Below are 26,722 nucleotides of genomic sequence, written 5' to 3'. Positions count from 1 at the left end.
TGGTCAGACAGCTTATGTACGTCTGCCCTTAGATTGGGGTGGAACATGTTATATTGCGTTCCTACTGCCACCTGTTTTTCTAGCCCCATCCAATTATCATCGAGATACCCGTCTTGTGCATGTTAGACATAAGAGAGACCTTCCTCCTGTTATCGATTACTCTGAGTCAGCGTGGGACCAGTATAAGGATTACATTAAAGGTTATTTTTGGTTCATAGGTCCCGTCCAGAATAGTAAAATAATACGCAGGTTAACAAGAACTCTTGAAGCAGTAGTGAACGAAACTACATTTGCTTTAGGTAACCTGACCGAAGAACAGTCTGCTATGAGACTTGTTGTTCTTCAAAACCGCCTTGTTCTTGACGTCATCTTGGCCGATAGGGGCGGGGCTTGTAGAGTGATCGGCTCCAGTTGTTGTGTGTTTATTCCTAATAACGCACCGTCAGTGTATGCAGCAATAACAAGGCTTCATAAATTAGCTCACCAGATGCATCAGAATCCTGGCACCTGGACTTGGTCCGGTTGGCTCTGGAGTGTGATATCAGCCTGGGGATGGAAAGTACTGTCATTCCTAGGAATAATACTGCTCATTTTATTCAGTTGTTGTCTCTGTCTGCAATGTGGGCCAGCGATTTGCGGCTTGTGCGCCACTGCTTGCATTCCCCGTCCACGTTCACGTTCCCGTGCCCGAATGAAAAAAGATGAGCAAATGATGTTATACGAACAAATAGATGGTCTCATGAATATCATAAAGGGCGCAGTAGGGGCCAAGGAGGGAATGAGGAAATAGAAATTTTCTGGTAGTCAGTGTGACCCCCACTCGCACCCTATCCATGCACCCGTGCCCCATGTATGTCATGTAATTCCCTTCCCGTGCCTGCCATGATAGTGCCTCTGCATTTCCGTCTAATGTTAGCATGTCAGTTAGCGAGCCCTCCATGTATAAAGTACCGATTCCACATTAAGGCCTACGTTTCCAATGCATTTACATGGTGCACTTTCTAAATATCGCAAAGCACACGTTTTCCACGTTTTTCTGGCTCAGTCGAGCCAGGCCCTGAATTGAGGCTCCGAGCCTCTTCTGTCTCAGAAAGCTGCAGTTTAGGTATGCATCCCTGACCTCTACCTTACTTCCTGCCCAGCCGAGCGGTGCCCGGCTCGGCCTAGCCTGCCTGCCAAGACGGTATTTTGCCTACAGTTATCTGTTCAGCCTCCGCAAAAACACATTCCAGTCTAGTGAAATAGGTAAACATATTCCCGGCTGCAGAGCAAAGGGCCCGGCCTTCCTGTCTCCATGCAAGTAATTTACTGCACCCGTTGCCATGGTAGGCCCATGGCTCCCGTACGTTGCATGAAGAACCTATGCACGCACTAGCATTCAGTAATGAACGGCCTCTGCCCGAGAGACCTTTTACTTCAGACTATACATCCTCCAAACACAAGATATCAGATATGCTATAGGTGCAGGTCGTTCTGACATCCCAGACACCAGACTCCTCTGCAAGTGCCCCCCAGCTCTCCCCAGTTACACGTCAATACCACGTCATGCTCAGTTGCGCGCGCATGTATGGTAAAGGTTTATGCTGACCCTGCAAACTTTTCTCTAAGCATACACCCACTTATGACACTTCTGTGAGTCATCTGGTACACACCTCCGTGTACGCCTCCTTGCACGCCTTCTTTTACGCCCATGTGTTCTTATCTCTCTCTTTTCACTTGTTACGCCTACTGTATTCATTGCAATTGTACAGTTTTACTATATATAATGTGTGATGTTAATAAAACGTTGAATATCCCTTCCTGAACCTTAGTGGTGATGGAACCCGATGTCCAGTGACTCGAGCCACTTAATTAAAGCCCGTATGACTCAGATACCACGGACTCTGCCTCTCATTTATTATTGAGCTATCCTTATTGTCATTTAATGTATAGAAAAATAGTCCCGGTAATTTTATTTACCACATTATGGTCAGGGGCAGCCTTCTCCAGTTCTGGAGGAAGCCAGGGTCTCGTATCAAAGGCGGCAAAGATTTTGAAGCTTCTAGCCTTGCTATGCAGATTCAATAGCCATTCCGCTGGAGGAGATGATAACACCTCCTGCCACAGCATTTATTTAGACATAGCTTACCTCTTAGATATTGTGTGATTGGAATAGCTGGGTGTTCAGCACTGCCCACAATTCACCATAGTTAGCAGCTACTCTCACAGGAATTTAGTTCAAGGGCTTCACTGTTTCAAGGAGAAGCTTCCACCAGTCCAACACTTTATGAAGAAAGGAATGGTCAGCAGTTGGACCAGTTTAGAATGGAGTGCCCTAGTTAGGCAGATTTTATGCTGATTGAAGAGGGGCCCAGTACAGTGGATGGCTCGATTTATGATGCACATAGCTTTAAAAGTGAAACATCTATCCACAGGCAGACTGTGTAAATATTATATGACTAGTGTTGCTGCGTATGTTTAAGGAGTTACCTCATTGATGCATTTTGGAGCCTGCATAGGAGACAGAGAACGGCTGCAAAGTGGAGTCAGTTGGTATAGTTGAGACATGATAAAATCTAGGCAGTTGTGGGTTGAACTCTTTAAGAGGAAACTAGGTAAGGAATAATGTGGCAGAGGAATTGACTGACATAGACGGATTCTTTGGTAATTTAGTTTACATATGATGCCGTTTCCAATATGTTGGGGAACAAAGGGCATAACGGGGATGCTGGGATATTGAATAGTAGACTAGAGGAAAGTGGAGAAAGGTGTGTGTGGTAGCTTGAGATCTCTCTAAATCAGTAAGAGTTGCCAGTTAAAGCTCTGCAGAGCGACCTCTGTCCATTATAAGGTGGCGCCAGCATGTCCTCAGCTAAGTGACCATCAACTCAGGTTCAAGTAGGCCACCCCTTAGTGTGGTTTAGAAACTACAGCCTAGTGATGAGTTGTTGTCGCTGAACCTTGTCGACGGCTCCAGCTTGGTATTCACAGACTTTGAATTAGCTAAGATGCATTTTGCATTAATTGAGACTTCCAATAGCTCATTCATCAGTTTCAGGGCTAGCACACCGCTGTCAACATGGCCCACCCCTTAATTGATGTGTTATGGTTAAAGTAGAGTATTCATTTGTGAGATAGTTGAGCTACACTCCCAAAATACAATTTCAGCTAGAACTGCACAGAGACAACTTTCAAGCACACGTCTTGAGTCAGGAAGTGTTCAACAGAGTAGCCTCACCTACAGGAAAGGGAGATGTGTGCCATATCTTGCAGTTGCCTACCACGATTTTCCTTTGAGATGTGGGTTAGAATGTGGGGGTGCAAATGACAGGTAGATCTCAAGCATTTCTGTAGTTGCAGTTTTTGATGAGCCTCGTGAAGAGAGACCTGGAGAGGCACTGCAGCACTGATTACTCCTCGCTTCTCTTTCTCAGGCAGTAATCTTAATTTCTAAAAGACTGGCTATTAGGCATACTCCTGTCTGGAGCACTCGCTTCTTTGGTCATGAAGAACTTGGAACTGAAACAAAGTGGCAGGGCTTGCATCACACTTTGGTTTGCTTCCTAATGTTATGCACATTTTATATAGAAGGGATGTTAATCCACTGTCTAAAACTTAGGAACTGGTTTGGATTGGTACTTGTTTCAAATGTCTTGTGGCTGCTCCACACACAGCCTTTGTTTGAAGTGATGCTTCTCACAGCAGGTAGCACTGGGTAGCAATCCGCGCCGAAGGTGCGCCAAAGGTAAGCCCGTCTACGCCCGTCCGCGCCTGGACCGCGCCCAGCGCCAGTCCCCCTGCCCCTCACGCTGCCCAGCCCCCCCGCGTTACCTACGATGCCGCCACCCTCCTAGCCCTTAACCCCGGTCGCGCCCCCAACTGCGTCCAAGCCGCTCCTGGACGCACCCATGGACCGTTCTCCTGCTTCTCCTGCAAATTTAGCGGCACCGACAACATCACCGCTACGACCAGCACACAGATCCCCGACCCCAACCACCTAAAATGCATCCTTCTCAACACCCGCTCGGTCCACAGGCACGCCATTGACCTTTGGAACCTACTAGACACCATCTCTCCAGACGTCGCCTTCCTAACGGAAACATGGATGAACGCTTCCTCCGCCCCTGACATCGCCATCGCTATCCCTGATGACTATAAGATCACACGCAAGGACCGCACCGACCATACAGGAGGTGGAATCGCTATCGTCCATAAGAAATCAATCCGCATCTCAACCAGCTCTGACGCCAACCTCGCTAACTCCGAACACCTTCACTTCCAGATCCACATCGACCCCAAGACCACACTCAGAGGCACCCTCCTCTACAGACCACCAGGACCCCGCGCAAAATTCAGTGAAGACATCACGGACTTCATCACCCCACACGCGCTCCCCTCCAAAGACTACATCCTTCTGGGAGACCTCAACTTCTACCTTGAAAAGATCAACGACCGCAACACCGCCACCCTCTTGGACAACCTCGCCAACCTCGGACTTAAACAACTGGTCACTTCCCCCACCCACATCGCAGGTCACACTCTCGACCCCATCTTCACCTCCAGCAACCATGTCTCCTTCAGCCACACTACGAATCTCCTCTGGACTGACCACAGCTGCGTTCACTTCACCTACAACAAGCCGAAACCCATCATCCACCTCCAACCAACTCTACAAAGAAACTGGAACAAAATCACCACGGAGCAGATCTCCACATCGCTCCTTCAAACCTCCCCAGCCCTCTCTTCTAACGCCAACGAAGCCGCCTCCAACCTCACCCTTTGGTTATCCAAAACCGCCGACACCTTAGCACCACTGAAAAAACGTCAAAACAAACCTGGCAACAAGAAGGCCTCATGGTTCAACGACGACCTCAAGAAATCCAAGAAACTGTGCCGCTCCCTTGAAAAGGCCTGGAAAAAAGACCCATCCACCAGCAACAAGGACGCCTTCAAAAACGCCACCCGCACTCACCACCAACTGATCCCAAAAGCCAAGAAAACAGCATTCAAGGATCGACTTGACAACAACGCCCACAACAGCAAGGAACTTTTCAACATCGTCAAGGAATTTTCCAACCCCTCGGCCAACTCCAACGACATCACCCCTTCTCAAGCCCTCTGCGACTCCCTAGCCTCATTCTTCCACAACAAGATTGCAGACATCCACAACAGCTTTGACAACCAACCCGGAAGCCTACCCACCCTACCATCAGCTGACCATCTTCCCCCCGTTAACACCCTTAACGCCTGGAACCTCATCTCCACTGAGGACACCATCCGCCTGATGAATTCCATCCACTCTGGATCCCCCACAGACCCATGCCCTCACCACATCTTCAACAAAGCAGACTCCGTCATAGCTCCGCACCTCCGAAACGTCATCAACTGCTCCTTCAACTCCGCTACCTTCCCAGAAGACTGGAAACACGCTGAACTCACGCCCTTCTGAAAAAACCAACAGCAGACCCCACCGAACTCAAAAACTACCGCCCCATCTCGCTTCTTCCATTCCCGGCCAAAGTCATCGAGAAAGCTGTCAACAACCAGCTCGCCGCCTTCCTCGAAGCCAACAAATCACTCGACCCCTCACAATCTGGCTTCCGAGCCAAACACAGCACTGAGACCGCCCTCATCGCAGCAACAGACGACATTCGAACTCTACTGGACAATGGAGACACAGTCGCCCTCATCCTCCTCGACCTCTCTGCAGCCTTCGACACAGTCTGCCACAAAACCCTTTTACAACGCCTCAGAAACATCGGAATCCAAGAAAAGGCACTGGAATGGATCACCTCGTTCCTCACCGGAAGAACTCAGAGAGTCCGCCTCCCACCATTCAAGTCCGAGGCCTCTGAAATCATCTGCGGCGTACCACAAGGATCCTCACTCAGTCCCACCCTCTTCAACGTATACATGAGCCCCCTCGTGGCCATCGCCCGCCAACACAACCTCAACATCATCTCTTACGCGGATGACACTCAACTGATCCTATCTCTCACCAAGGACCCCAGCACCGCCAAAACTAACCTACACGAAGGAATGAAAGAAGTCGCCGAATGGATGAAACAAAGCCGTCTGAAACTGAACTCAGACAAAACAGAAGTCCTCATCTTAGGTAAATCCCCCTCTGCATGGGACGACTCCTGGTGGCCGGAAGCCCTCGGAAATGCACCCATCCCGACAGACCACGCACGGAACCTTGGCGTCATCCTGGATTCTTCACTCTCAATGAACGTACAAGTCAGCGCCGTATCCTCCTCCTGCTTTAACATTCTTCGCATGCTCAGAAAAACATTTAGCTGGATCCCCTCCGAAACAAGGAAAACAGTCACCCACGCTCTAGTCACGAGCCGACTGGACTACGGAAACACCCTCTACGCAGGTACCACCGCTAAACTCCAGAAGAAACTACAACAAATCCAAAACGCCTCAGCCAGGCTCATATTAGACATCCCACGCAACGAACACATCTCTGGTCACCTTAAAGACCTCCACTGGCTACCCGTCAATAAAAGAATCACTTTCCGACTGCTTACCCACGCACACAAATCACTCTACGACATCGGACCAGATTGCCTCAACTCTCGACTGTCCTTCTACACCCCCTCCCGCCAACTTCGCTCTTCCAGCCAAGCCTACGCCACTGTACCTCGCATCAACAAGACCACCATGGGAGGCAGATCCTTCTCATACCTGGCTGCCAAAACATGGAACTCACTCCCCGCTTACCTTCGCCTCACCCAGAATCACCTAGCGTTCAGAAAGCAGCTTAAAACGTGGACATTTGACAAATAATCCTAATCCCCTTCCTAAGCGCCTTGAAACCCTCTGGGTATGTAGTGCGCTATATAAATGTTATGACTTGACTTGACTTGACAATCCCACCCCTCCCTCTTACCATCAACCAAATGGCAGTGCTCCGGAAGAACAAAGTTGTCATATAATTTATAAAGGTGGCTCTGTTTTAAACTCCTCAGTTTAAAGTATGGATCTCCACACTTCAGAAACAGGAATTTAGGTAGTAAACCTCCTCTGTCTGGAAAAGTTGTCCTCATCCCCCATCTTGAGCCATGTCTAACAATTTACATCCGGAATGGATCCCACTGGCTTCAATATTCAGGCTTATACACACATGGAGCAAATGCACTCCACATACACACAAGGAAAATCACATGTTAGTCTGTATGCCTTTACTCCTCAGACATTACTCAAGCATTTACTCTGATCTTTCTTGTTATAATAATGATAACTGCCTCGCATTTTTTTACGCTACTTTTTTATTTTTAAATTGCATATAAATATATATATGTGTGTTTGTGTGTGTGTGTACATTGTTTCCTGCATTCCTCTGTAGCACAAGTCCAGTTAAATCAATCTGCACAATTGGAAAATAAAATCATATATGTTGCACAGATCTGTAATCCACAAAAAATAGGATTGCAACCAAGTTTGCATCTCACAAAGGGATCTGAAAGAAAAAGGTGCAGCTTTAGAAGTACAAATAAATAAATGCCCACCATCCTAACAGTTGCTGTGCAAAGTACTTGTATCCATGATGATATTTGGCCGTCAATGCAGCTCAATTATAAATTACCATATTTGAAGACCAAGGGGGTCCTTAGGATGAAGGGCGAATCGCCACCGCCCACAAACATTCATTTGTGGTGGGCACGGGGAGACAAAGCGATTTCCCTGGAATCACAGGATGTTGAGCTGATGCCGAGATTCAAACGTAGCTCCCCAGCTCTAAAGTTCTCAATTCTAGAACTTCTGGCGGCAGATGTGTCTAAAAGTGTATGCCGGTGCTGGCCATCAATCAGAGAGACCTGTGCATTTTTAAAATGGGTGGTGAAAAAATATGAGTATGTTGCTAGAGATGTTGGCCGCCGTGCCACCAATCTACATATCGGGGAGGGATAGTCCCTTTCTTGCTATTTCCTTGGAGGCGGGCCTTGTGTCCGGATGTGCGTGGCGCGAGGCCTGTGCGCAACAGAAGTGGAAAATCTCCAGTGTGCGCTTCAGGCGTCACCGAAAGTTATGGCGAGCTTAGATTTCCTGCACAATGGCCCCTGTTTGCGCTCCTTCCGGCCCTTGGGAATAGCGCCATGCCTGACCTCCATACAGTAAAGCAGGTGCACAATACTGGGAGCGCGGGGCAAGCACACCTGGAGCTGGAATGTACTGAACCTGGCCCGAAAAAAAACATGAAATATTGGGCACAACGCTCGCTTTTTTTTTCGTAATCCCGTGCACCACACACACCCACACCCCCAGCACACGCCCACAGCACACGATATGAGACATGACATGAAGGGCGGAACGTACCACATGCCCCCAGTGTTCGTCACGCCCCAGCACACACACACAACGCAGACACGCCCACAAGGGACTACTTTGCTGGCACAGTTCTTTTACCTTTTAAATGTATATGGTGGGCGTCTGCATAGCCTATGTCCTTCTGCTGCAACTGCCCTTTCCAACGCTGTATTGGGTGTTGTGATTGGTGCCACGGTTCCTGAGATTACCCGCCTCAAAGGTTTGGGCTCTCTCTTTATTATATTAGTATAGACAGACATCAACGCAGCCACCTACAAGCTTGCTGAAAACAAGAAATTGGAATAAAATAGAACTGTGAAAAATGTTTTACCTAGAGGAAGCAACCCCTTGTTTAGCAAATGAAAACTTCCCATTGAGGTGTGTGTCCAGACTCATTACAGTTAAGAACTTGAGGGAAGCAACTTTTCACTTAAGTAGCACCTCAGCGCGCACACACACCCCAAAGCCCCAGCAATGCTGTCTCTGAAAGTTGGAGAGGAAAGGCAGGTGATGCTTGGCTCAGTCTGGATTTATCTTCTGTTTAGCAGGCACAAAAGAGCAGTAAAAGATGGGGAGCGAGAAGTAAAAAAAGAATTGAAAACAAGCTCCATCCGCAATACCTACAAAATGGGGAACTGTGCAGTTATCATGTTTATATTCTGTTTGGTGTATTCAAATGCATAATACCAGCATGCAATTTCGCTGCTATGCAATTAGTATAGTTTAACAATCTATACATAGTTTGAATTGAAGCAGGGTGGGAGGAGCTGGAGCTTGTAAATACACAAGCACTCATGTGGAAATGCTGCCTTTGTGCTCAGATTTCTAATAACTGCTTTGTTCAAAACGAAGCCCGGGTGGGAAGAGACGAAGCTTGTAAAAACACGAGCACTTATATGGAGTGTTCAAACACAGAAAAAAGTAGCTCCTATATCAGGAGCAGTGGAAGGACACAAGTACTTGGTTCATGCTCTGGACTTGCATGCAATGGACAAACGGGGATGAAGGATATGAGATTAATGATGGAGCAAGCAAATGGTAAGCCTATGGGTGACCTGAAACCCACAGATTCAAAACAATATGTCTCTTTGAGACGGCACATGTGCTGTCTAGCCAAAACCTAAAATGTAGCTGGCAGCCTTTACAGGACTCCGGGACTTAGTTCCCTGCCCTTAAGTTACAAATAAATATGAGGAGACTGGGCAGTGATACCCTGACACCCTACGCCCCATGGGAGAGACACTGCTAACCGCTCAGGGCCATAATAATTTTTTTTTAAATGCTGCAATCCAGCAAAATTCTTGCAGGATCGGAAAATCTGAAGAAAAAAAAATTGTGGCCGGGTTGCATTAATTGATTCATGCCACAGAGAGCCCACCCAGGGGCTTTTTTATGAAGGGGATTGAGGCTGCACAGCCCCCTCCCTGAGTTACCAGAAGCCCCGGGGAACCAACCCCTGGGGCTGAAAATGAATATTAATATTGCACATCACTTCTCTTAAAAATCTGTTGACACCACGTTTCTTTGGGTTTAGATATGGTTCACACCACCTTCATCAGGACATATAATTTCAAACAATTGCTATAAGAGATAGAGAAACATAATTACTTTACCATAGCATTTTATGATTTATCACTCATCATACCAGAATACATTGTATATTCAAGCAACTGATTGCAGGTTGAACATTATTGAATATGTTTTACTTAATAATTTAATTCTTTGTTTATTCCCACAATTAACACTTAATAGCAAATCTTCTTAATGATAATGCATTAAGTACATCCACTCATGTCATTATATATTCAAACCAATATCATAAATTGTTTTTCCGTTTCTCCATTTTTTTCCATCAATGGGGTCTCTAAAAAAAATCAGAACACTACCTGGTTACTCATTGTACGCTAAAGTATAATTTTAGTCATGCGGGATTCTACACCCTCTTTTATTTATATGCCTAATATACTTATAAAAGCAACAAACTCACTCTTGTGGTCGCTTTTCCTCGTGTGCTTTATTTTTTATATATATCGCAATTTCCTAGTACGTCAGGGACCCCCAGCGTTAAATATCCTTTCTTTTGTACATAAAGAGGGAAAAGACAAAAAAAGAAAAAAAGAATTATACATTCCCTGTTCATCACCCGACAATCTTATTGTTAGGGCTGATCACGTTAAGGATTCAGACTCCTTTTCTTTCGCTCCCACCAGTCAAACATTGCTGGACCTGCCCTTCTTTTACTCAGAACCGGGTCCTCTCTCCCTTACTCCTTTCAAGCAGGGGAATCCCTACAATACATAAACATATATACCCTGTCTTGTTAGGACATCAATATAATCCTCTTATCAAAACCTCTCAAGGCAGATTAAACTTTCGCCAGCCTGTGGTCTCAAACTCACTTGTTTAGCTGTCGGCAAACCGCTCCAGCCGAATTGTTCCCTTTTATATCCAGAACTGGGTCCTCCGTCCCCCACTGCAGTTATGCAGGCTAATCCGTAAAGGTGTGTAAAAGTATATCCCTGATTAGCTAGAATTTCATTTTAATAATCTAGCAATAGCTTATCAGAGTGTATAACTTTCTCGCCCTCCGGTTACCTTAGTTTTCTCAAATGCCGGCTATCGATTTGGTGAAAACCCATTTACCTTTTTGTCAGGCCTTATATACAAACTTCTTAAAGGGTCCTTCCCAGCCATGTTGTCTCCTATTGGGTTTAATACCTATCTCATCTGGAGAGTCACAAGCATCAACCATTTTAATACCAGGCTCATTTACCACTGTGTTGTATACCATATATTAGAAAATACTGCGATTTTCTCTACAGTTTATTACCATTCCTATTCGACTATGGTCCCTTCAAGACAGTCTTGCACTTCCATAAGGACTGTCAAATCCTGCAGAATATTCTTTCTCTTTGTCGTAAATGGCAGCCATTTTTGGAGAGGCAAAACCTTTGATCCTACTCATGGATCTAATTCCACTTCATATTATAATTCATATGTCATAATACTGCCATTTTATGGACCATCAAATCTTTTCCATATATACTAGACTGTAAGGAATAAAGATCTTAGATAATATATTTCCATAATATCCATATGAGCTGAGAAATCAGTCCATTATTAGAACTTGTATTCTATGCTTTGTGTCATAAATAGCGGCCATATTCAAATAGTCAAGACCTTTCATCCTTCTATTGAATCCAATTCCACTGCATATTTTATCTCATAGATCTAGACGGCCACCAAATTAGGGGCTGTCCGAATGTTTTTCCTTATGTATTGTAAGGAATACTGGATGTAGAACTTTTATTTTAAAATTATCCCCTTAACTGTAAAATCAATACATTAATAGGACCTGTTATCTTATAAAACGTTGCTTCTCTTCTCTGTTATTTAATCCCTCTTTGTATGTAACACATAGAATTGAAGTCTTCTTTTCCTTTTTCCTTCCAAGTCCCCCCCGTTTTCAAATCCTATAATACCTCCTAAAATGAACCATTTCAGTTAATTTTCTTTGTGGTTGCTTTTTATACACTCACAATACTGGATTCTTGAGAATGAGGTGTTATTTAACTTCCACGTGGGCTTCAGAAGTAACGTCAGTACCGTTGACCAGGTTTTCTTGTATTTTTTTTGCAGAACTCAGTAATCAACAGGGGCAATTTGTATGTTGCCTTTGGTGATTTATGTGCCACCTTCGACTTGGTTCCTACAGGCAAATTGTAGACAGTCCTGGCGGCAGTGTGTATCCCCGCAAATTTATCAGACATCTTGTTGTGGCTACACTGAGGAGGCAATAGGCAACTGACCAAGCCCATTAGGATCAAATGTGGAGTGAGGCAAGGTTGAAAATTTGCCCCACCCTGTTTTCATTGTTTAACACCTTGGCTGCTAGGGAGATTTTTGTCCTGTGCTGGAAAATCCCTCCTGCCATTATTTCATGACGAGCTCAGCTCGTCATAAGCACACGACCAGTGTACTGCATGACGAGCTGAGCTCGTCATGAGCAGGGAAGGGGTTAATAATTGGGTGCTCAAGTACTTAAATAAGGATGGGTGTGATTCTTCTAAAGTGGGGGGCCAGAGGGTTCCTGCCTTACTTTTTATGGATGACACCCTACTGCTTTCTAAGTCCCCTTGGGGGTTACTACAGCTGTTTGATAACGTAAATGTCTTTTGTGTTGAGCAGAGGCTAGATTTGAATAGCTCAAAGACAACATTTTTGTTATTCCACTCAGCAAATCAAAACATTTATAAGAGAAGAATGTATGTGGGCAATAACTCAATTTACCAGGTGTCATATTTTGATTACCTATGAAAAAGACTAATGCCAAATTTAGATTGGGTTCCCCAACTTCAAAGAATGCACACTCCACTAGCCCATCACAAAGTGAGCATAGCCAAAATTCATAGACAGGCAATATCCAGGAGGCTGGCACTGGCTTTAGAAATATACAGTATAACAGCCCTAGGAGCTGCTAGGTCCAGCTCAGAAATGTGGGGGAGTGCGAACACTAACATTTTGACCACGGCCCAACATAAGTTCATCAGATCTGTTCTGGAACTTCAAGCTAGCATGCCAGTGATCCTGGTGTGCTTAGATTTGGCTTCAAGGGGGATATCCTTTTGATCTTCTGGTATCATTTGTGAACTTCACTAGCTCTAGAGTCATATCAGGTGGGTCTTAGAGATCTAATGGCTCTGAAATGTGAAAATTCAGTGATTGACCTGTGTAAAAGCACTATTGGCAAAACTGAGTCTGGAGACATTTTGGTCATCCCTTTAAGAGATGTGTGCATCATCTAAAGCAGGCATAAAAGAAGCCATGGGATGGTGACTAGGTCAAACACAAGGAGATGATGGACAGAGAGCAGAAACTTTCCAGACACTCACCCCCAGTCACAGATCTGGGTTGAATCCATCATCATTCTTTAGCTCACTTCGCCATCCCAGTTCAGACCCAGCCATATGCAAATCAGTCTTGACCCTGTTCCTCATGGGAACAGTCCAGCCCGAACTGCCAAACCAGGTCTTCCCTGGGCCATAAACAAGCATCCTGGGACAAGTTTCGGGGCAACAAGGTCTCCTTTATTGATCAGGGTTGCCAAGGTGATTTTCCTTTGCTCATATTGACATTAAGAAACCCTAGCTGGAGCTTATCTTTCACAGAGAGAGAATATGGCTGCGAACAGTTTGAGCAGTTTATTTCCCTCAACACATTTTCTTTTCCAGCCGGGAATATTTAAACAGATCATGTTGAAATGAAGTTCACCTAAGTCTAGGCCTAATTGAGACCACAAAGTTGTACTTCTTCCAAGACTCTGGTCAGCCTGACCTATTCCCAAAGTTTGAAGTAGTATGCAACGTCTTTTCTTTTTTTTTTTTTTTGAAAACCTTTATTTTGCTTTTTCAGAAAACAAATACGGGCCTACAACCAGCCGGCCGGCCTCGACACTTCGTAAGCTTTGTAGCAAAATATACGTCAACTCGATAGCACGTCAGTACATAAAAGCGTACAACATGTGTTACACTAAATTCCACGAGCACCGAGTGTCAGGAGAAGTTAAGGTTAATTTTCAAATGATTTTTTATATAAGGAGATACAGAAGCTAGAACGGATCAGTGTGCAGAACATCCATTTAAGTAATAAGCGGGCAACGTCTTTCAATAAAATCCAACGAGCAATAGACATAGCCAAAATGGCGGCACAGAGCTAGCACAACAGGATGTTGAAACACAACGGATGGTGCACGCCAGCCGCTACCCTCCTAACACCAGACCAACCCACTGACCCAGAAAAAAGCAAAAAAGGAAAGGAAACACGAAAGGAAGAAATAAGGCCCATAGAAACAAAAACGAAACCAAAGAAGACCCCCCACCCAACACGCATGCAGAGGCTATGGCCTACCCCCCCCTAGCAGTGTGTCTGTCGCCCCAAAAGAGAACCCGAAATGTAGAGACAAGTAAAGAGGGAAAAGAGAAAGAGTTCCATAGAGAAAAGGAAGAAAAGAAGTATAAATGTTACACTGGCAATTCGTGCACCACCGAAAAGAAGGAGAATTGGAGATTTAAATTTATAATACATAGAACACAAATAAATAGTAAACGTTGAAAAGGGTCCGAGCTCAAACAATCCGTTCAGATTCGTTCATGGGTGACGTCCTGCAAACAAAGGCAAGCAATAATACAGAACCAAGATGGCGGCACCAGGATATCGAAAAAGGAGCGATAATCACAGGGGATGATACGTGCCGGACGCCACCCACCCCACCACAGTCCATCGACCCAGAAAAAAAGGGAAAGGAAAGAGAAACAGAGACAGGAGAAAAATAAGGCCCGTAGAAACTAAAAATGACAAAGAAAAATCCCCCCCACCCTACACGCATGCAGAGGCTACGGCCTACCCCCCCTAGCAGTGTGTCTGTCGCCCAATAAAGAGTACCCGAAATGAAGAAGAGAAGAAAAGAAAGAAAAAGGTACACATTTGTATCCGGAGGAGGGCCAGATTTAAGTGCCCAAAGGACGGCAAAATTATATGTCTACGGCCACCTCGCCCTCGACCCCAAGCGAGAAAAAACAGACCCAACGCCTGGCTCTCCCGTCTACCCACCATAGTCCCGGCAAATCAGTCCATTAGAAGCAGACAAGAAAGAAGGATCGCCTTCACCCCTGTCCCTTTCGGTCCAGTGCGCCAATCAGGTGTAGGGACAAAACAGCCGTCCGGTGCAGTGCAGACTGCCTCTGGAACCACCATGGGACAAAGCGCCTGCCAACAGTGTCTGACCAGTCCAGTGCCGTGGGGTCCCAAACTGTATAGAGAGAAGCAGCGCAGTGCAGCGAGTCTCCAACGACAGCCCAGCGAGACGGTGGCGACATGGATTCACCACAGTAGTCAGAGCCGCCAGCGGTACCCATGGAAAGTCCAGAACATGGCTCCCAGCGGCATTTCTCAAGTCGGTGCGGTAATTCAGGAGCTCCCACACGGTCCACGGTTAACTCCGGCAAAGTCGAGGCGGTCACTAGGTCCAGTTCCACTAACACCCCCGTGCATATCCGTCCAGTCGGTTCATCACGACCCAGCTCAGGGTGTGGCGAAGCGCCCCGCAGGCGGACGCAGGCTCGATCGACGGGGGGCAGGGCGAGCCCACCGGCATCCAGTCGACCCCCCAGGTCCCGAACTTTGGACCTCACATCTGCTCGCAAGGCGGCCAGGGCGTCGAGAATGTCCCCTAGGCTCAGGGGCAGGTCAGGAGAAAGGGACGGTATGACATCTTGCCCGTGGGGCTCACAATCATGAGGCAGTTCCTGGGCCCCTCTGCCAACACCACTTTCCAGCTGCATGGCAAACCTGCGGCGTCTCGACTTGCGCATCCAGATCTCGGGGATAAGGGCTGTACTTTCCATAGTGGCGATATCCCGGCTGTAGTAGAAGGGCAGCAGACAGCAATACTCTCAGGGTCCGGCCGTGCCTTCTGCAGCAAGCTCAGGAGCGCCCGGCTGAAGATGGCCCCCGGGAAGTCGTCGGAAGGCGAAGGCTCACAGTGATCTCCAGGAGAAGGATACAAAGTATCGCTGGTTGCCGCGATCACAACGTAGCGTGAAGAGGAAAGCGGATGCTACAGTGTTGCGGGTGACTCGTTGTAGCAGTAATTTACCGCCAGCCGACTCCGATCCGCCGTCTATGGCCGCTGCTCCACTCCGCCGGGGCCAGCCTTCCTCGAAGACAAAGACATGGTCGCCATCAAGTAACGCCGGGAAGCAAACTGGGACGTTCCTTCGCTTCTGCCGAGTGGAGAGCGACGGGGAGCACACCGTCGGGCGCAGCGTCACCTTCCGAGTCCGAAGCCGCCGAAAGGGTTCAGTGTAAACTACAGGATAGTTAGCGGCTCGGACAAGAAGGGAACGGACCAGCGGAGCCGAGGGTTCAGGCGGCCATCTTGGTCGCCGGCTAGGCTCCTCCCCCCATGCAACGTCTTTTAAGTGGCTGCTAGGCATTCTGTACACATTTCCATCTTTCTCTCTTCTACCAAGGGCGGTGGCAAAGATTAAAGACAAGTGAAGGTCGGTAATCCTGTTTGCACTGTAATGGCCTCAAATACATTGGTATCTAGTCCTGAAACAGATGGCACTGAATTGACCAGGGATGTCTCTTGCCACTTCTGTTCCAGTTTCTTTCAGACGTGACACTGCTTTGTCTTCGCCTGGTTCTTTGGAGTTTCAACAGCAAGGTCTATAAAGGAAGGTTTGTTCATGTAAGTAGCTTTAGAATAAAAATACAAATTTGTCTAGTAATACTGAGAATATATAACAAGCATTGGCAAAGCCAATAGGTTTCACCTCTGCAAAATCTATTGGTTTTGACGATGGTTTTTAGACATAGTACACAGCAGCGCTTGGTGCTGTGCAAGTTGCCTTAAGGTTTAGGAAAAACACTATGACGCGGTCATAGCTGTCCACTTTAGAGCTCTTTTTCTAAAAACTTTAAGCCATGCTGTACAGCAGCCAGCACCTCTGTATGGTGCATGGTACGTGGTACGTGTATTTCAGGAAGTAACTGTCCTGCTAAAATTCCATCTACGCAATTGTTTCCGTCTCTTGGTTGTGTGGTGTTGTCTTTTGTACAAAAAAAACATAGTAGTATGTGCAAAAGATTTGTTGTTCAGCATTATATTGTAGATATTGTATCCTTGGCTTATGTACAGAACAACGCTTTAATTAGGAGGAGGCAGGGCAGCAACAGGGGAAAAAGTGGGTGAAGGAGCAGCGACAAGTGCAAGGAGATAAGATGGCCTGCAGATGCATCCATATGTAGTGCTCGAAATGAAAACAAAAAAGTACCTTCATAGTGCGTACCAAGTGGAAGGACTCTGGCCAGTGACCAGAAGCTGTACTTGGCCCAATCTCCACACCTCGGCATGGACACGCAAAGCAGAGAGGGAAGACGTTCAGACAACTTACTGACCAATCAAAAGCATGTACATTAGAACGATGTTAAAATTACGAAGAATACGTAAAAGTAATTATTGGGCTGGCTGTAAGCCCTAATTAAGATTTTTTTCATTACTACGAGAGATTTTGCAAGTGATATGCATATGAAACCTAAAAAGCATTGGAATAATTTTCCTAAGTATTGTGTTCTCCACGATCTGCAAGCTATTTCATTTGATCCCTTTTAAATATTAGGTAATCAGTCTTCCATATAATTAGTGAACTGAACACAAAACAGCTTCTCCAAATTATATGGAAGACTGATTACCTATGTTGTTTAAATGTATTTTTCACAAATTCTAGACAAAGGGGAGTACATTTTTTTTGCATCTTTTAGTTTCTTAAAGGTTTTGGGCATTTTAATTTCCTATGATATTCCCTTAACATATTCACTTTTATTATTAGCATTAATTAATAAGACACAATTGGTAGATTTACTTACAGACACTCATTTGATCGGACCTACAAAAATATGAGTCCAAACTTATTTTCCCTGAAGAAACCTGCTACAGTACTTTCTATGTCTATCCCCATAGGTTGATAACTCTTACATGTTTTGCTGCTGCCCATATTAAATGTAGTAAATGTTCGCTATGGAGAGGATCGCACCTCTCCTGTTCTTAGCTGGCTCCGGGTGCATTATTCTCTCTCACACACACACCCACACACTAACACACACACCTAAAAAAATATGTAAGTTAGATACAGCTGGGCAAGAAAAATACAACTCATATGGTCTTGTAGCTCTTTTTCCTTACTCTTGAGTCTTTTGTCCCTATCTGTTCCTCTCCATCAGTTTCAACCCTTTCCTCATTGTCATCTACCTTTCCTCCCTTTAGGCTCTTGCCTTGTGCATTATTCATCCAACCATTCACTCATCAATGAACTGAGCTATCCATCAGTGGACTTTCACACCACCCTTCCATGCACTATATCAATTCCAATTCATCACACTGCCTATTGCCACTTCATCCAACCATGCACCTGTGCTTCGATTAAAACACTCAATCAAACACTCATATCTCTAATAATTCAATCATTGAATTATTCTAAGTCACCCACTCACCCCATCCGTCAATGATGCACTTTTACTTTTATGGCAGACCTATTGGCTTTACCAATGTATGCTTTGTTTGAAACCTGACATCCTTCTCTTTCCCAATGTTCCTTCAATAGGAGGCTGTTTTGAATTTCCACTAGGTCTGTGCAGTAAAACTCTGCTCCGCTTGCGGAGCTTTTCCCACTCTGCACTCAGTGTAGAGCGCAGAGATCCAAAATACTACACGGAGGTGAGTTTTTCCTCTCTTGCAGCTCCCCAATGTTAAGTTGGGGAGTGAGGAAAATCCAACACTAAACCACCTTTTGGGGAGATTTCTCAACATGGGCGTTCACGGCAGGGCGCAACCGCTCACGTTGAAAAACCTGCCACTCTTGTTGAGGAAGCTTCCGCTTGAATAGAACATTTATCTGAAAGAAACATGTTAGTGTTAGATTCCTTACCTTAGAATATCCCCAGGTGTCAGACTGGATCCGGAAAGTATTCGTCAGCAGTACCCTTGCGCGTTGGTAGGCGTCGTCTGCGGCTCCCCGTCCGTCGTCGGCGTCGTGATCACCGGGATGACATTGTCTGAGTACTTAGACGCCGCCCTCGCGCGCTGATGTCAGTTCTTCCTATATCCACGCCAGCAAGCGCAGATCTGGGAAGAGCAGTACTCTTAGTCATTTTTTACTAACTTTTTGATCTATTTTGAATCTCTTTTTCGAGTCGACTTTGACTCCGGGTGCCGTAGGGATGCCTGGGTTCAAGCCGTGCGACCCCTGTCACTGCCTGATGTCGGTGACCGACCCCCACCATCGGTGTCTATACTGCCTCGGGCCGACCACGACGACAAGTGGTGCCCCGACTGCCGGGCCTTGACATCGAAAGCTAGGCGGGAGCAGTCCCGCAAGCTACGCGAGCTCCGGCAGTCGGCTCCGCGCCGCTCAAGGTCCCAGTTGAGTAGGAAATTGAGGGACTGGTCGCGGAGCCACAGTCGTCGCTTGACAAGTCATCGTCATCACTCGTCGGGCTCCAAGTCCTCCGGTAAGTCGAGGCATTCTAAGAAAAAGTCGAAGAGTCGTCATCGCTCTTCTGACTCCCCTTGCCGCTCGCGCGACGCGACCAAGGAATTGGACGGCACCGCCCACGCGGCTCCATCTGAGCCGTAAGCGCCGCCTCCAGGCCCATACCCTCAAGTCCCTGGCCTGCGAGCGACGCCGGAGGAGATCCGTGACTTCCTCATTGCCATGAGGACGCACTTCCCTGCGTTAAGGCCTGTTAAATGCCTTCGGGCACCACAGACCCGACTGGGGGCCTCGGCGGGCCGGTGGCTCCGGCCTCAGCGCCGTCCGGTGCTATGGCCCAGGCGGCATTGGCGACTTCGGTCCTGACACCGTTGGCCCTCGTGGGGTCCGTGCACCGATCCCGGTCAATGTCAGTTGACCTTACCACTCCTCCTCTGGCTCTGACCCCATTGGTGTCGCTCCCGGCGCCGTCCTCGGACAACGTCGACCCTGGCTCTGCACTGTCTCCGGCGTCGATGGGTGAGGCCTTCACCTATGACCCGGCTCCGTTATTCCAGCCTGCATACCAGGACACGGATGAAGGGGAGGACTGGGAGTGGTCTGAGGAACCTCTGGCACAACAGTGCCAGTTGAGCCAGGACTGGGCAGATGAGCTAGGGGAGGCCAGTGGTTTGGACACTACGCCCGACACTGGATTCATCTCTCCTCCCTCCGTGGCTACGGAGAAGGGTGCTACATATGGTGTGGTGTTGCGCAGGGTGGCCAAGGCCTTGGCTCTAGAGCTCCCTGCTGCGGCTGTGAGGACTAACCTCCTCACTAAAGTGCTTCAGCCGCCAGTAAGCTCCTCGGAGCCTCTGCTGCTGTTCAATGAGGCACTCACTGATGTTCTGATGGGCACCTGGTCCAAGCCCTCCACAGTGCCCCCTGTGGATCGGAATGTGGCCTGACGCCACCGCCCGGCTACGGGCGACCCTAGCTTTCTGTCCGTGCACCCCACCCCCGAGAGCCTGGTCATCCATGCGTTTACGTCCCAGACCGTATTCCGGACTACTCCCCCCAGAACGGGAATCCAAAAGGTTTGATCAGTTTGGCAAGAAACTGTTCTCCTCACTAAGTTTGGGGTTGCGGCCTATCAACACGCCTTGCCTTTTGGGCCGTTACACCCACTCCCTGTGGGACACGGTTGCGGACGTGCTGCCCCAGTGCCCGGAGTAGGTCTGGGCCCGGCTTGCCCAAGCCCTTGCAGAGGGGCGGGATGCGGTACGTTATTCTATCAGATGTGGACTGGATACCACAAACTCGCTAGGAAGGACAATGTCCATGATCAATCAATCAATCAGGAGTTTGTTAAAGCGCGACTACTCACCCGTAAGGGTCTCAAGGCGCTAGGGGTGGGGGGGTGCAGGTTCCATTCCATCAAGGAGGGGGTCTGTCGAAGAGCCATGTTTTGAGGTTTCTTGCGAAGATGGGGAGCGATGTTGTCTGTCTGAGGTGGAGCGGAATGGCGTTCCATGCTTTGGCCGCGAGGAAGGAGAAGGAGCGGCCTCCCGATCTGGTCTTTCTGGTGCGGGGGACCACGGCGTAGGAAAGCTGGGCTGATCGTAGGGTCCTTTGGGGTGCGTGGAATTTGAGCCGGCTGTTCAGGTATGCTGGTCCGGTGCCGTGGAGGGCCTTGTGTGCGTGGGTGAGCATCTTAAAGGTGATTCTCGCCTCGACGGGGAGCCAGTGGAGTGTGCGCAGGTGCTTGGAGATGTGGCAGTGTTTTGGCAGGTTGAGGACCAGTCTTGCGGTGGCGTTCTGGATGTTCTGTAGCTTGCGGATGAGGTTTTTGTTTATTCCTGCGTAGAGTGCGTTGCCGTAGTCGAGTCTGCTGGTGACCAGGGCGTGAGTGACTGTCTTTCGGTGTTCGAGGGGGATCCATTTGAAGGTCTTACGAAGGAGGCGGAGGGTGTGGAAGCAGGAAGATGAGACAAAGTTGATCTGGCGGTCCATTTTGAGCTCGGAGTCCAGGATGATTCCCAGGTTGCGTGCGTGGTCTGTGGGGGTTGGCGGGTTTCCAAGGGCGGTGGGCCACCAGGTGTCGCTCCAGGCGTCGGGGTTTGGGCCCATGATGAGTATTTCTGTTTTGTTGGTGTTTAGTTGAAGGCAGCTGTTTTTCATCCATTTGGCGACGGCTTCCATGCCTTCTCGAAAGTTGCGTCTGGCGGTGTTGGGCTCGTTGGATAGGGAGAGGATGAGCTGGGTGTCGTCTGCATATGACACGATGTTGAGTCCGTAGGTTCTGACGATGGGGGCAAGTGGAGCCATGTAGACGTTGAAGAGCATCGGGCTGAGGGAGGAGCCCTGGGGGACTCCGCAGGTGATCGGTGTGGGGTCCGAGAGGAAAGGGGGGAGTCTGACCCGCTGCGTCCTGCCGGAGAGGAAGGAGCAGATCCAGTCGAGGGCCTTGTCCTGGATTCCTGCATCATAGAGTCTGCATATTAGGGTGCGGTGGGAGACTGTGTCGAACGCCGCTGATAGGTCGAGGAGGATGATGGCTACTGTTTCTCCTTTGTCCAGTAAGGTGCGGATGTCGTCTTTTGCGGCGAGGAAGGCGTTTTCCGTACTGTGGTTTTTTCTGAAGCCGGATTGGGAGGAGTCGAGGATGTTGTGTTCTTCAATGAATGTGGCGAGTTGGCTGTTGATGGCTTTCTCGATGACTTTCGCTGGGAACGGGAGCAGGGAGATGGGTCTGTAGTTTTTGAGGTCGGTGGGGTCCGCTGAGGGTTTCTTTAGGAGGGGGTTGACCTCGGCGTGCTTCCAGTCGTCGGGGAACGAGGCGGTCGCCAGGGAGCGGTTGATGGTTTGGCGGAGCATGGGTGCGATGGTGTTGGCGGCTCTGTTGAAGATGTGGTGGGGGCAGGGGTCCGTGGGGGCCCCTGAGTGGATTGACTTCATTGTCTTCAGTGTGTCTTCGGTGGTGAGGGCTGTCCAGTCATCAATCGCTGGTTTCCGGGTGTCGGGGGTGGTTGGTGAGGGTTCAGTGTGTTGGTTGTCTTTGTCGAAGTTGTCGTAGATGCTCTTGATTTTGTGGTGGAAAAAGATGCTGAGTTTGGTGGCGGTTCGCCACCAAGCCTGGCTGAGGTCCGCCAGCTTATTGGGCAATGTCCGCCAGCTTATTGGGCAATGTCCAGGCCACGCTCATGGACATGCCCTTTGATGGCCGTCGCCTCTTTGGCGATAAAGCAAACCGCGAGCTTGAGCATTTCAAGGACTCCAGGGGTACGGCCAAGTCCCTGGGCCTGTCTGGCCAGCGCGAGCAAACTTCTGCTTTTTGTCCTTTCGTGGTCAAGGAAGGGGCTCCCCCTCACGTCCCGCAAACAACAGGCCGCAGAACCAGCCTTGACGCGGCCACAAAAGTGGTAACCGCCGTGGCGGTGCCGGGGGGACAATGGTGGGGCCAGTCCACATCCGCTCCTGCAGCATCTCCCTCAAAGCCTTCCTAGTCCGAGCTTTCAGGCCCATTCGATGCCAGTGGGGGGCAGGGTCCGGCATCACCTCCTCCACTGGCGCTCCATCACAGGTGGGTACGGCAAATTGTCCAAAGGGGCTACACCATCCCCTTCGAGGCGACCCCTCCAGCCATGCCACCGCAGTGCCACCTCATGCCGGGGGATCACTTGCAACTTTTGCAGGAGGAAGTTATGGCCCTCTTGGCCAAGGGGGCCATCGAGCACGTTCCTGGGCCAGAAGTAGGACGTGGTTGCTATTCCCACTACTTTATGGTAACCAATAAGGGCAAAGGAGGCCTACGCCCTATCGTGGACCTCCGGGGCGTCAACGGCTTCCTCCCAAAGGAGAAGTTCAAAATGCTGACTTTAGCTCAGGTCCTAGCTGCCCTGGACCCTGGAGAATGGATGGTAGCGTTGGACTTGCAGGACGCGTATTTCCGCATCCCCTTCCTGCTGACCCACCGGCGCTACCTCGGTTCACGGTAGGCAACGAGCACTTTCAGTTTACTGTGCTCCCCTTCTGCCTTACCAGCGCCCCAAGGGTGTTCATGAAAGTGATGGCGGTGGTCGCAGCTGATCTGCGCAGATCAGGGGTCCTAGTCTTCCCCTATCTCGACGACTGGTTGTTGAAGGCGGGCTCGCCCCAGACAGTCGTGTCCCACCTCCAGACTATGGCTGACCTCCTGCACTCGCTGGGGTTCTCCATTAACGTGCCGAAGTCACACCTGTGCCCCTCTCAGAAGCTCCTTTTCATCGGAACGGTTCTGGACTCGGCGCAGTTTCAGGTTTGTCGTCCCCGAACAGCGGGTTCGGGATATTCAGGCTCTGATTCCGATCTTTCTGCCTTTATCCAGAGTTTCGGTCAGATTGACGCTGCGGCTCCTGGGGCTGATGTCCTCCTCCATCCTTCTGGTGCATCACGCCTGGTGGCAGATGCAGGCTCTGCAGTGGGACCTGGAGTTTCAGTGGGCACAGCATCAAGGCAACCTGTCCGACCACGTCCTGATCTCGTAGGGGACTGCAAATCAGTTGCAGTGGTGGCTCACGGACCGCGATTGGGTCAGCGGCAGATCCCTCTCCCTAACCCAACCGGAGTGCGTAGTAGTGACGGATGCATCCCTCCTGGGATGGGGGGCCACATGGGAGAGGCGGAGATCAGTGGCCTCTGGTCTCCGCCGAGTCCCGGCTCCATATCAACCTTCTGGAGCTGCGGGCGATCCGACTTACACTGAAGGCATTCCTTCCCTCTGTCCGGGGAAGTGTAGTGCAGGTGTTCACGGACAACACCATCGGCATGTGGTACTGCAACAAACAGGGCGGGTGGGGTCGTGGACCCTTTGTCAGGAGGCTCTGCACCTATGGCAATGGCTGGAACACCAGGGCATCACCCTGGTGGTTCAACACCTGGCAGGTTCTCTGAACTCCAGGGCAGACGAACTCAGCTGCCGGTGTATAATGGATCACGAAAGGCGTCTGAACTTGAACGTGGCGCAAGGTCTCTTTCAGCAGTGGGGAGAGCCTTGGTTAGATCTATTTGCCACCGAAGAGAACACTCAATGTCATCAGTTCGCCGCTTTGGAATTTCCAAGGCGGGGCTTGCTCGGCGACGCTTTTCGTCGCGAGTGGAGCTGCGGTCTGTTATACCCCTTTCCGCCTATACCACTTCTGCCCAGAGTGCTGAAGAAGATCAAGCAAGACCCTGCCCAAGTCATCCTTGTGATTCGTGACTGGGCACGAAGATACTGGTATCCCGAGCTACTCAGCATGCCAATGGATCCCCCGATTCGTCTGCCTCTTCAGGAGGACCTTCTGTCGCAGCAGCAGTGGACGGTCCTCCACCCGAACCTGTCCAATCTCCACCTACTTGCGTGGAGATTTCACTCTGGCCACGGCAGCTACTACTGCCCTGGGTCGGGGTGTCCCCTTGCAGGACATCTGTCAGGCAGCTACGTGGGCCTTGCTGCACACGTTTGCTAGGCTTTACTGCCTGAACAGCCAAGTCCGGAGAGATGGCTTTTTCGGCCGCTCCATTCTCCGGGACTTTCTGGTGTGATCTTGGTTCACAGACCCACCACCAGGGTGTTATTGCTGAGGTATCTATTGTAAGGTAACAAATCTAACACTAACGTGTTTCTTTCGGGTGCACAAGTTACTTACCTTCGGTAATGATATATCTGTAAGAAACATTAGTTAGTGTTATATTCCTTACCGCCCCACCCATCCTCCCCGTTCTGCGATCGGGGAGGATGGGTGTTAAGGACATCCCTTTCAGGGCCCTGGTTTCTTGGCACCAGTGTCGGTTTCTATCATGGCTCTGCTTTCCTGGCGTGGAAAGCTATGTAAAGAACTGATGTCAGTGCACGAGGGCGGCGTCTAAGTACTCCGACAACGTCATCTCGACGATCACGATGCCTACAACAGATGCGGAGCCACAGACGACGCCTACCGACGCACAAGGGTACTGCTGACGAAAACTTTCCGGATCCAGTGTGACGCCTGGGGATATTCTAAGGTAAGGAATGTAACACTAACTAATGTTTCTTACAGATATATTGTTACCAAAGGTAAGTAACTTGTGCATCGAGCTAGAGAAAAGTGCGCCCTCTCGTGCTGCACATGGTCTCGTTCATGCTGAGTTTACAGTGGGCAAAAAATCAGCTCGGGCAGCGCGACTTACCTCACTCCGCCGCTTGCAAAACTTTTTTTGGCACTCCGCGGAGTTCCGTGTTGCGGAACTCCACACCGGTCTACTTTCCACCTTGTCATGTCTACATAGCTGATTTAACTCTCTTGTATTTTACAGTCTGCTGAGCAGAAGTACTTTAATGAGCGAATATTGAAACCTCAATATTTAAAAGGTTTTGTGTGTTTTTTCTTTTTGGGGGGGGGGGGAGTTGTATGCCATTAGTTCAAGAAAGCAAAATACTCACTGTAATTAATCTCCTAAATTCTCAACCAAGTTATCATTCAGTCATCAGTGTAGTGCTGTAAATCTATAGGTTTCAACACCAACCATTTTGGACCGGATTATTTAAAAATGATGGTAATTTTTTGAAGTCATTAAATTGTTTACCATTACGTTCTGGGAATTTTTAGTTTGTTTGATCGTATTCAGTTATTGGTTCGTTTACAAATGTGAGATATTAATATATTAATAAATTATTTATTTTCACACAGGAGGTTGCTGCCAAATAACTCCATCAGATATTGCTGGTCTACAACATGTTTTGAGACTCAATCTAAATAAGTAATGAGATATACCGGGAACGGACACAAGAAATCCATTCACTGGAAGACGTACTCTTCTTCTACTTCCATAGACCACCTATGGAAAATACACAACTGTTGATTTTCAGTGGAGCGTGTATGCACATGTCTTCAAAATCTGTGGTCTTAAGTTCTTACCTGCAGTCGTTCCATGCAACATACTTTAGTTTTTCAGTATATTTGCTTCTCACTCAAAGGGAAACTGCAAGTACTCGAACTGAATTTTCTGCACAGAATCATAGATTTTTTCATGTTTAATGTTTTGATCGCTAAAATGTGTCTGTTATAAGTATATATTTTGAAAGTGTAACAAAACTATGTTTGCACCCATTTTCCTTTGTGAAATAAACGTGATAATTTTCCTTATGAATCTGTATGTTAAGGCAATATATCAGAGATTCACAGAAATGCGTAGAACTACATGTGTTCGTTTACACCTGTTTGCTCCTCAGCAGCAGTCATATTTGCAGCTTTCTAACAGCTCTCATTTGTGTAATTTTACATACCGCGCAATTATGCATGTGTAAATACTAAACACAAGTGCAATTGCACATACTAACGTTTTGGGTGGGTTTTCTTCTCCAGCAGGAAATATTTTAGTTGGTTGAGAAATCCTTT

At 48.3% G+C, this 26,722-nt stretch overlaps 1 protein-coding gene across 7 annotated transcripts in view; it reads left to right on the top strand.

The window, feature by feature from the left end:
- The window catches only part of LOC147697946 (betaine-homocysteine S-methyltransferase-like), a 381,692-nt gene extending 355,218 nt beyond the window's left edge, over nucleotides 1-26,474 (top strand). For 6 of the 7 annotated variants that reach the window (XR_015299315.1, XM_086934649.1, XM_086934647.1 and 3 more), the window contains one exon: nucleotides 26,015-26,474. Coding sequence is in view for 5 of the 7 variants with exons in the window: in XM_086934647.1 (XP_086790773.1) it covers nucleotides 26,015-26,088 (74 nt within the window). In the remaining 2 variants the exon portion in view is untranslated. The remainder of the gene's footprint in view (nucleotides 1-26,014) is intronic. The other variant, XR_015299314.1, reaches the window with a different exon arrangement.
- Nucleotides 26,475-26,722: the final 248 nt, after the last annotated feature.

This window comes from Lissotriton vulgaris, chromosome 8 (genome assembly GCF_964263255.1).
Source record: "Lissotriton vulgaris chromosome 8, aLisVul1.2, whole genome shotgun sequence".
In the NCBI taxonomy this organism is placed as follows: Eukaryota; Metazoa; Chordata; class Amphibia; order Caudata; family Salamandridae; genus Lissotriton; species Lissotriton vulgaris.
This window is presented reverse-complemented; position numbering and strand designations above follow the sequence as displayed.